Consider the following 12,138-nt stretch of genomic DNA (forward strand, 5'->3'; position numbering starts at 1 on the left):
TTCAGGACAGTTGGATGAATGTCTCTGTTGTTCTGACAATTGATGTCATAAACAAATGGCTCTTACTCATTCATAATTCCATTGAGTAACAAAGCTAGGGTTTTCACTCTCATTTACTGTTTTGGTCACCAGTTGTTTCTTTCTCTAGTCCACCAAAGCAGCAGTTTGGTTCAGACATATGTCCATGTATAGAGAGCTTTGAAAACAACTCAAAACTCACAGTCTGCTCGAAGGAAGTTGTTCAGGAGTTGGAATAGTGGGAAGCTGTTCCAGGAGTCAGTGGGTTGGGCCTGTAGAGCAGAATCCAGGTCTGCTCTGTACAGAGCCAGGAAGCTCTCAGCATGCTCTGCCAACAGCTCTGGCCACCACGAGAAAGCCTGACATTGATGGAAAAATGGAAACAAAGGCATTAGATGCTATGAAAGATTACAGTGTTTACATTTGGTATAGGAGATATATGCAAACAAACACGAACATGACATGATAAAACTCTAAAGTGGTAAGATGGAAATGTCGAGTAATAACTCTGTAATTACAGAGTTTAGTTGATCCTCAAGTCAGAGCTGGTGGAGCAGTCCATAAGTAACGTTGCATTTTATTTCCTATGCCTCAACTTCTATTTAAATTTACCTTTGAATGGCTGCCACCTTATTTGGGTTATGCTAACCACATGTTTCCACCTATCTTACATTTCTGCATTACAGGCTCTATTTCCAAGCTGCTGGCGTGGAGATGGAGGTTTTGAAAATGAACAGTTTTGAGGATCGAAGAATCACCAGGTTAGTTAAATGCAGTTTGTTGACAGGAGTACAAACTGAAAAGGTGCATTTAAAAGGCCGAGTGATTCATCCTTCAAGGCCACGAGTACAAGGGACTGTTGCCTAGTCAACTCTCCGTCTTACATCTCTGCTTCTTTTTCTTTCTCCATCAAACAGAAAAACTGACCTCAGGACATCAGCATATGGCTGAATGCTAGTTGCACTTTTCTCTTAGGTGTCCTTTAGCTGTCAAAAGTAGAGGTCATCTGAGCAGGCTGACCTTGGTCAACTGGAGAACCACATCACCCTTGATGCTCTTTAGAAAAAGCAAATCAACAAGTACTTTTGAAACAACATTTGCAAACGGTTTTCACCCTGTTTTGGGCTTGAAAGCAGCTGACAGTCACAGCAAGCAAAGACGTCTCACATCTACCTCTGTTCATTTAGACTTCAGCTGCTTTTAAAATGACATCTCACTTTTACAGATTTTCATCATCAAGACCTTTTTAGGACACAAGTAACATAAAATAGAAGCAGTTCTTCTGTGACCTCAGTGACATTTTTCACAGAAAAAAAGACCTTTTAATTCAAATGTGAGGGATGTTCCCTACAAAGTAAAATTCAACCATTATAGGTATGAAAACTGAATGTTTCCAAACAGTATAAGGCTAAAGTTCCTGCACATATATGTTTCAGCAAATACTCTTCCTGAGCATGTCCCCCAAGAACATCCATAGAAACAAAACTGAGCACTCAAATAATTAAGTCTACTCAAGTTATGGCCAACAGTGGCATCAGCGTAAACTCCATATGTGTGCATTGCAAAAAACTTGCTTTTCCTTTTCTCTGGAGCCCTTTTAGCACATCACTACCACTGAATACCAAGAACACACCACAAGAAGCACAAATGTGGAGATACTACGACCCAGCCATCAGTGAGGTCCTTTAATAATTATTCTATTTTACTTTTGGTCACACTTTATCTTATGGGTTAATGTGATCAAAGTTAAACAGACTTTATGTTGCTAAATATATACCGGTAGTCCATCATTAAAGTATTCACAGTATTTCACTTTTCTACATTGTTACATTACAGCCTTATTCAAAATTGCATTAAATCAACTTCTTTCCTCTAAATTCTAAATATTTCATTATAATAATGAGAAAAAAAATTGCTTTTTGGAAATCTATCAAATAGAAAACAAAGAAACATATTTATTTAAGCATTGACACCCTTTGCAATGAAGCTCAAAATGCAGCTGTTTCACTGATCACTCATGAGATGTTTCTACAGCTGAAATTGAGTCCACTTGTGGTCAATTCATCTACAAATACAGAAGTATTTGTAAAAGACAGGAGTGGAAACTATTTAACAGAGTGCTTAGTGGCATGTTTCTGTATCCTGTTTTGCACCACGAGTGAGATGGAAGTGTGTTACACTCATCTGACTCTTGTGTGTTAATAAGGTAAATGTTAATACATCTGACAGTTTGCCATGTTTGACGTTAATGTCCTGTTCACACTAAATATTGTTGGGCAGAAATCATTGTGACGTTTAATCAAATTCATTATCAAAAATTTTGCTCATGCAATTTGAAACAAGAATTTAAATTATTCTAAAGTAAAATAAGTAGTCATTTTAACTTGATAGTGTGAGTGAAAATAATAGAGAATTGTGTGCTGTTTAACTAGGGGAGGGAATTTTTTTTTCTTGCATATTGTGAAATAATTTATATTGAAGCATTAAGTTAAAACTCAGTTCACAACTAATGAACCTTTTAAAAACAAGTTTTAGACATCTATCTCTTGTTAAATCAACTTCATGAACTGTAATTTCTGAGTTGAATCAATTAAATTTTCATGTTGACTTAAGTTTCATTTTCAAGGCAGCAGATGGACTTCGGTTTTCAAGCTAAATCACCTTCAAATGTTTTACATGTAGGGCAACAGCATACTCAAAAATGAAGACATAAAAGATTGCTGGAGGAGAAGCAATCATTTACAGAAGATACATAGGACTGATCAGATAATGGGAGGGGGAAAAAAAGAAGTAAATGAAATGTGTTCATTAATCCAACTAAGCAAAAGATTTCTAAAGTGGTTGATTTCTGCAGGGCTAACTTTCATTTCAAAGATAAGCAAACACCTTATAACTAAATCACGAAATGACTGTACAAACAGTATAATCGCTCATATAATCTTAAAACAAAATGTTATTAGACATCCCTTCCATGTGGGACACCAGTTACTTCAACCATCACAGAGAAACAACTCCTAGTGAGGCTTAAGATGCGGATGAACAGAAAGCACAAACAAAACATTCAACTTACCTCTCTTCCCTTCCCACAGCAAATGGAAAAGAGAGAGATGGAAAAGAGAATAAGATTACAAAAGCTGAAACCCACCTCCACCATAGCTTCAAAAATGTTCAGATTATTATTTTTCATTTCATTAATGAAAAACTGGCATCTTTGTGTTCCCACATGCACCGATTTATATACAGGATGTAACACACTTAAAGATGAACAAAATCATGAGGTGAATATTTGTGATGGATTCAAATTCTAAGGCCATCCTTAGTGGGTATAAACTGAAGTTCTGGAAAATGGATCTTCCTATTAATCGAGGCTGTAGAAACCATGAGATCATTCTTTTAGCAGGCAACACTTTTCTGTATAATACTCAACCCAGCAGGTCTCACTATTCCACTGGTAATAACAGCTTTGAGGACCATGGGTAGTCATAGTACAGCCAGTGAAAAATAAAACCAGTGTAACCCAGACACTTAATAATTGAAGTTTTGTCTCCCTTTGTATTTTTCCACCTGCCTGTCATTCTTGGACTAAGGGATTTGAGTTTTTAAAAGTGCGATTGTGCCCATTGTTTGGTCTGGGAGAGCATGTGGAGGCCAGGGAAGTTCAGGGCAGGTTGCTGCAGGCAGATTTCAAATCGTTTGAAATCATTTCTATTTAATTTTTAATTATGATATCCTTACTGATATGCCATGCAGTTTCTAGATGCCCCCAATCTTCAAAAGAATGGGTTTTCCTAGAAATTGGAAGAAATGAACTGGTGAGTGTCTGTTTTATTGTCTGGACACACTAACAATTGTTAGCATTAGCAGGCTAACTAAGCAGGCTATCAGCTATGTTAAGGCTGATGCTATGTTTGTTGACCTGTGATCGTCAAGCTAAATTGTTCAGCACTATTTGGTAAGACACATGTTTATATGTTATACCATTGCACCATTATACATAATGGTGCAATATTAAACATTCAATTATTTAACGTTAATGAAAATGAACAGTACTCAATTTGAATTATTGTAATTATATTGGTGTATGATAACCAGCTAAGTGAATCATGTACATATATATTATTTATCTATCAATTCCATTTACTAAGAAGGAAGTGTTTAAGATAGGAATGCTCCGATCAGGCTTTTTGATGCCGACTCCAATCACCCATGAGGCCAGATCACTGCCTTTCACCCATCACTGCCAATCATCTAGATTGACTGTTAATTTTTCACTTCAGGTATAAGTTATATTAATTGACCTGGCAAAATGGAAAAATTATATGGCAATAAATTACCTAACTTAGACATAAAACATGAAAAATACTTGCAGGTACAAAACAGCAGCTACTCAGTCAAAAGTCAAAAGTGAAAAGTTTTCAATCAGTAAAACAATATTTAACCGTAAGGTTATCATTACTCTAAATTATACATAAGTTAAATAAGTATCACAACACTGCCTGTATCAAATAATATTAAGAAAAAGATGAAACATTCAGTCAAAGTTAAGTGCAGGTTGCATCAAGATAAACAATCCTGAGTTACTGAATTAAAACTTCTTGAGAGCACGGCTAGCTGATGAATGCTTGTTCTGATTCATTGTTTCTGACTGAGTTGAGTAATTCTGCAGAACACAGGGAGGAGGCAGAGGAGCTTGATTTATTCCCCCCAGAGATTATCTGTCTTATGCTAGGACATAGCAAAAGTTTTAATACATATGTAACATCTTTTTTTGTTTGAGTTGATACATTTTGTTTTTCCCTCCAGGGGTTCTTTTGTGGGCTCTAGTGTCCCTTATTTGAAAGTAGGCTGACAGGAAAGGGGGAAGGAGAAGGACGTTGCAGCAAACGTCAGCCAGGTCCGGGAATCGAACCCGCGACCACCGCGTCGAGGACTGAAGGCCTCCAAATGTGGGTCGCGCTATCCCCTACGCCACCACAACACGCCCGAGTTGATACATTTTGATGTGCTTCATTCCCGAGATAATTTTCCGTCGCAGCATGCAAACTTCCTCATTCACTCTCAGAGCGTTAAAGTTCCTCACCACATCATTTAGGATTTGTTGCTGTGCGCTTGCACAGTGTGAAGGAAAGAGGAGATCAACTGTACACACAGGCTGCGAAGTGAGATACTGGTGATCGTGATAGGCAACAACAGGCAGTGATCAGCGATCACTGGTCATCCACTTTTTCTCTGTTGATTATAATCAATGGCCGATTGATCAGCACACCTCTACTTTATGTTATTAATAATGACTTGATATTGACCAATATTAAGAGAAAATGGACTTAATGTTGGTCCCACTTGTACAGACCAGGTCCCCATTTGATGTTGAGCTCCTATGTGGTAGGAGGCATTGCAGGCTGTCCCCGCTCAGTTCAATTCAACGTTTAAACCTGCTAAAGACTGATTAAGTCTTTTGATTCTTTTGATTCCTGGACAGAACTGGAAAATTACTTGTGCGGCGTCTTTATCGGTATATGCACATTTCTGAAAGAATTTGATCAACTTATTGGAAATGTTTGTGGTTAATGTGAAATTGAACCAGTTTATTGATGAAAAAAGTTTATGCAACATAAATCTTTTTTACATAGATTGTAAATAATATATAATAAAAATCATCTTCTACATGAACCTTCTGTGGTGTGTTAAATACAACCCGTTTCATCCCAGAATTTTTGTATTCTGATAAATAGCCCCTAAATTTAAATACTCGTTTTTAAAGTTTTTATTATTTTAGAACACAACCTCTCCCAACCCTCCCTATCTTAATTTAAATACTTATCGCCTCATTGTAACGTCATTGCAGATCCTAAATGCTACACAAGACCAACTGTTTTTTATGGTCTAGCTTTGAGCATTTTATTTTATCTTACTGATCTTAAATGAAACACACAGTGACAGCTTACTAAATAAAAATTTCTGATGGCGGTTTGTTGCAGTTATTTTGTTTAGAATATCAATGATAAGAAAGGACCAAATAAAGAAAACACACTGCACATTTTAGATTTAAATTGTAAAAAGTTTTTAAATCATATCCTTCCTATCCCACACGTCAACCAGTTAAAAAAAAAAAAAAAAACAGGGCCCCTCCTGATATTTTTTGGAAGGCACTGTAGCTGTGTACTGTGCTTATTAGGACTGTTTTTGAGAGTACTCTGAAATATATCTAGAAGTATTTATTTGAATCCAAACCTACACTTACCAGAGCTATTGTCCTAGATTTTTCAAAGTTGAAAATATATAAGTATATTTTTGTTTACTTTCCTAAAACAATAAAACATGTTTTAGAGATCCATTGTTACTGCTTAGCTAGTGCTCCTGTGCTGTTTTTGTTTTATATCTTCCTCTTCAAGTTGACAGCATATTATTAACATAGTCTACCAGACCATACCACAATTTAAAAGTCTTAAATACATAAAGGGAAATCTCACAATAAAGTGCTACAAAGCAGAACCTACATTGACTAAATCACTGATAGGTTCATGAAGGAACAGCAAGAGAAGTCAGTAATGCAGTGAGCATGTTCTTGACATTCACATTAACCATGTAAACAATTCTGATGTCTAAATTTAATCTGTGACAGCTTTGTGGCAGATCTTGGACAAAAAGCCTGTAATTTGTAATTAACATCACTTCTGAAGATAAGAAGACAGAGCCGGGGTTGCTATAGCAGCGGTGGAGTACAGTCTGTTATTAATAGTACAGAAACAGATGCCTGAGCGCCATGCTGCCACTTAGGGCTGATAGAACCACCACATCCTAACACCTATGATTGATCAGTTCTACACTTTGGCATCCATATCAAGGCGCATATGGGCCGTAGGCGTTGTTTTCATCATGAGTCTGCTGCAGCCGTTAATGCAGAGCCGCCACTTGTTGTGTCATCTGCCACTTTAACATAAGTACTGCCAAATTAAATGAAGACTGGTAGCATTTTGAAAAGTAATCAAAAATCTAAATGAAATGATCAAGTGAGTTGCGGCACTTTGGTTGCTGCTGCTCGAAATAGAAAAAAAATGACAAGAGTGATTCTGCTGAAGATGATTTCAGAGGTAAAAAATATTTTCAGAGCTGAACCATATCTGTTAAAAAGCCAACAGAGTCAACTGTTGGCTCTGTTGGACAACTTCTCAAACAGCAGGTCAAATATTTAAAGTACAAGAATTCTGACATTAAGCGTTCATCAGACTTCATAAGACTGAAATCCTGTACAAAAGAGATTTGAGGCAAGAGGCGGATCTGATGCTCCAATGAGTGAATGCACCCAAATTAACCTACAGTTAGGTTTAGGTAAAATACTGGCTGACCAGAAGTCACCTTACTAGATAGCTAGCCAAAGAAAGAAAGCATGATCCCCTGAAACACACCACAGGTATGATTTAAAAAAAAAAAAAAAAAAAAAAAAAAATTAAGTTAAACTAATATCAAAGTAGAAAAAAACAATGACACAAACAATAAAATCTGAAAGAATGGTGTGATGTGAGTGTACCCATATCAGACATCTAGTAAATGATTACCTTTACTAGGAGATGGAACATGACATAAGGCAATACTTGGACAGTGCATTTCAACAACAGCCACTTCAGTAACTTTAATAATAATAATAATAATAATAATAATAATAATAATAATAATAATAATAATAATAATAATAATAATAATAATAATAATAATAATAATAATAATAATAATAATGGAGACACCTTTCTCAACACTCAAGGTCAACTTACATCATTTAACATAAAACAGGCACAAAAGCTAAATACAACATGAAATTAAGTACAAAATCAGATTTAAAAAGTCTATTGCAATCAAAGGCCATGGATTACTTGAAACAGATGAGTTTTGAGTTTGGATTTGAAGTGTGACAAATAGTCAATATTAAGGAGATCAGGTGGGAGTGAATTCCAGAGTTTGATAGTAAAGCATCTGAATGCCTAGTGACAAGATAGACACAAGGAATAATGAAATGATTATAAGAAGAAGGTACAAGCAAGTACAGCAACGTGAAGGAAGTTCAAACAATAAGAGGGGACGAGGTTGTGAACCGCTTTGAAAGTAAGAAACATTTTATAGTAGATGTAATATGAGATGGGAAGCCAATGTAGCAGTTGCAGAAAAGGTGTGATGTGATGGACTGAAGGGGTCTGTGTGATGATACGAGGGGCTGAATTTTGAAACAATTGTGATTGATGGAGAGTTTTCTGTGGCAGGCCAAAGAGAAGAGAATTACAGTAATCTAAACAGGACGTGACCAGAACGTGGGCCAGAACAGCAGTGGAATGAGGAGTGAAAGAAGGACGGAGACAATTCACAAATAATGTGAATGAAAGTAGGCTGACCGAGTGATATTATTGATATGGGAGGCAAAGGAGAGAGCGCTATCGAGGGTGACACCCCAGACTCTTAACCTCATGAAAGGGAAAAAAGGAGGAGTTATCAACTAGAAGTGAAAAGTTATTATGTTTACTTAATATTGATTTAGTGCCAATTAACAGAAGTTCAGTTTTATTACAATTTAATTTAAGAAAGTTAAGGGTGAACCAGATACCTGAAAAGTAGGAATGAAACCAGATCAGAGGTGTATTTACAATACCAAGAAAGGATACTCTGTCAAGGAGGATGTTATGTGAAATTGTATGAAAGGCTGTAGTTAGATCAAACAGAAGGAGTATGGATAATAAACCAAAGTTAGCAAGAATTATGTTCCAATTATTATGAATCAAAGGCAGTTCTAAACATGAACTTTTAGTCGTGGTTTAAAGAAACTCAAATTTCTGGATGTTTGTTCCATATTTATGGTGCATAAAATCAGAATGCTGCTTCACCAATTCTCATGGAAACTGACCTGTTTAGGTAGTTTTGTCAACTTCTGATTACCTGGAGAAATGTTCTCTGATTTCAAAACTGGCTGAAGTAGCACTTGCAATTCCAGTCTCAATTCAGGGAGTCACTATGACAGGGTATGCAACATGCAACTCAGATCCATGTGGACCAGGAGGAAGATGTGAGACTGTGTGGTCAGGCCACAGAGGGTGAATCATTCATTATCTAAGTGTGATCATTTCATTTCAATGTTTATGTATTTATTGTGGCCATCCAGTAGACCTTTGGAAATAAGGTTTGAGCACCCATGGTTTATATGAATGAACCCAGTATGTGGGGTGTCTCAATTGCCTAAGTTGTGAATGCTGTAAGCACCTAAGACAGATCACACTAAAGAAGAATCTTCAGATTGTGGGCCAATCATTTTAATTGCCCCAGGCAGGATGTAGGATCTTTTAAAGATCAGCACCACTAATGACCACACTTCTGTCCAACTCCAAGTATCACTACATTCAGACAGCAGGCAAATGCAACCTAAATCAATTATTTTGACCTTGTATAATTTTTTCATGGTAGTTTGAATGTCCCAATTCTGATCTATTCACCCCAGAAATGTGATAAGTGTTACTTACATATATGGTAATCTATTAGATATGTATTTAGCAGTTTTCAATGCATCTACAGAGAGAACTGTCTTGTTGCATATTTAAGTTTCACATCATTAAAGTGAGACGTGTAATTCTGCAAATCTTGACATAAATGATGGCTGAGGCTAGCAGTATCAACACTTAAATTTATTTTTCTTAGCTTCCTTCATCTTGTTATGATCATGTGACAATACTGTCTGCTCCCATTGTTCAATAATTTTGAAATTGATCCATTTAAAGTTGACCATTATTACTTCTATAAACTGTGCACTGTGCACTATGTCCTTCTTTTGAGTCTGTGGTCCATTCACAAAGCAGTCACAATTAATCAAGTATTATAAACAACCACACAAAGAATTGGGGTTCATCAAAAGAAAAAGAAAAAATTGGAATTACGCATCAAGACCTGCTGTGTCACATCTATGAGACAACCTGTGTCTCCTGACCTTTGCTCTTTGCTTTAGCTAATCACTTGATGTCATTAAGTGACATACTTTTGATCTACTCCTGATTGCACCAGTAATGATCAAGTTGTTTTAAGTGCAAATAACCTTATTTGATAGAATATCTTCAGAATAAACATGCAAAATGCATGTTACATTATATTAAACTTTATATAATTAAACTCCAACATTTAGCGGTGAATAAGCAATACAACACCTGATAAATGTTTCTTCCTAAGAAAAATAAGTGTGCTACTGACCTTCTCCCATGTAAAGACTATTTTTTTTTAAAATCCCAGAAGAATAACCTCAGGGTTGCTGTATTGCCAAACATCTCTCCAATGCCATTCCCAGATCTCCAAATTTTAGGTGGTATAATTCCCTGCATCTTTGAATGAAAAACAGATAAAGTGCATAGAGTAAATACCTCCGAGTGATGTTCTTCATTCTGTTGTAGGACTTCAATGCACAGCTCTCCCAATCTCAACATATCCTCCAGTCTTTTCTCCGGTACGTCTTCTGGATCCACTAACAAAGTTCAAACAAAGCCAGAATTAATCAGATTGTAAAGCAAAGCTGTCATTAGAAACTCGCTCATCTTTCATATGCTCCAGTGTGAAACCTAAGCTTTGCTTTGGATCAAATACAGTGGCTATTTACAACACTGTACACCAAGTCTCACTTCCACAATGCTTCACAATTTTTGGCTTTTTTACAAGACAAACTAGGACCAGTGTTTACAATATCATGGTATTATAATCCATGAATTTAGAGTTTACAAAGTAAATTCCCAATTTTTTAAAAATATTTCCAGAAGAAACACTCTGCCAAAATGCAAGAACACAGATTTTGTTGTTCCCATGTGTGAACATGAGCAAACTATAAAAATAAAGTCTTCTGATGTCTTTGAAAGTCTTGAAGAGGAAACTCTTCAAGCTCTTTGGTCAGCCTGGTTACTAAATCTAATAAGATCTTAAACTCAATAAATAGAAACAGGTGGTGACAATGGAGAATATCCCAGTGTCATGAAACACCAGTTCCAGCTTTGACAATTCCCACCATTGATCTGAGCATAGTCCATCAGTTGACTGTAGTTGATCTGGGATGCCTTTTCCAAACATTTCTGAACCCGTCTCTTTGTTTCCTCTGAAGGAACAGGTGTGGTGATGTCTTTCATCAGTACCTGAAATTACATAGTTATCCAGTTTTATGAAATTATACAAAAAATTATCTTGTAGAATAAGTATCTTACAGACTTCACTAATACTGTTATGATGTCACCCACATGCCTGCTCTTTGCAAAAACATCATCATCATCATCAGTGTCTGCTTTTGTAACAAATTATATCAAAATAGGGCCATTCCTGCAGGCATTAGAAATATATTTGTTTTGCTGTTCACAAAGAGGAATTGGGTTAATTGAGAGTATTAGAGATGAGGCTGATCTTATCCAATACAGCATCAGTCCTAATATTGACTTTATTCATAAATTAGACATTTGTCTATCCAAACACTATCCTACTTTATTGATGCAGGTCATTTTTTTAATTGTTTTACTTTGGCGTGAAAGCTTACACATCCAGTTAATAAAACATTTCATGAACTCTAAACAAAACAGATGAGTTCATTCTCATTAGATTTTTCAAACTATCCATGGTTTAAACATAGTGTTGCTACTTTATTCAACGACTCAATTTACTGTAAAAGGATAATCCTGGGCAACTTTGTCTCTTAAATATTTGGCTGATCAGGTAAAGGTTAAACTATAGTGGCATTTTTCTGCCATAATCCGAGAGCACGCATTTTCAGTCTGAAAGTAGGATTTCATGTCTTTTGTTCTCAAAACGTTTAATACTTTTGCTTACATGTTCATTTTGATAGCAAGACTTCATGTCTCTCTTCTCAAAACTTGTAATTATTGCACTCAAAACTTCTCCTCACGCTCAGACTTAGTCCCTGCTCAGATTCTCTGCTCTCTTACGAAACATGGAACTGCCTTTTGACACAGTCACCTGACAACCTCTGAGCCAATAGAATGAAAGTGTTGTACTGAGTGCGTTTGTTTCCTTGGAGCGTGTGCCTACTATCGATTGATGCCACCTTTGCCACCCACTGGACGTAGGGAGAAACAACGTCTGCTTTCTGCTGCGTAGCACACTAAATAT

General features: G+C 36.3%; 1 protein-coding gene across 8 annotated transcripts in view; it reads right to left on the reverse strand.

The window, feature by feature from the left end:
* cadps2 (Ca++-dependent secretion activator 2) overlaps nt 1-12,138 on the reverse strand; it is a 144,132-nt gene that overhangs the window by 49,454 nt on the left and 82,540 nt on the right. For all 8 annotated transcript variants that reach the window (XR_006371388.1, XM_044125649.1, XM_044125648.1 and 5 more), the window contains 3 exons: nt 11,033-11,156; nt 10,401-10,501; nt 221-377 (listed from right to left, as the gene is read on the reverse strand). Coding sequence is in view for 7 of the 8 variants with exons in the window: in XM_044125649.1 (XP_043981584.1) it covers nt 221-377; nt 10,401-10,501; nt 11,033-11,156 (382 nt within the window). In the remaining variant the exon portion in view is untranslated. The remainder of the gene's footprint in view (nt 1-220; nt 378-10,400; nt 10,502-11,032; nt 11,157-12,138) is intronic.

Source organism: Gambusia affinis, linkage group LG08 (assembly GCF_019740435.1).
Source record: "Gambusia affinis linkage group LG08, SWU_Gaff_1.0, whole genome shotgun sequence".
NCBI classification, from domain to species: domain Eukaryota; kingdom Metazoa; phylum Chordata; class Actinopteri; order Cyprinodontiformes; family Poeciliidae; genus Gambusia; species Gambusia affinis.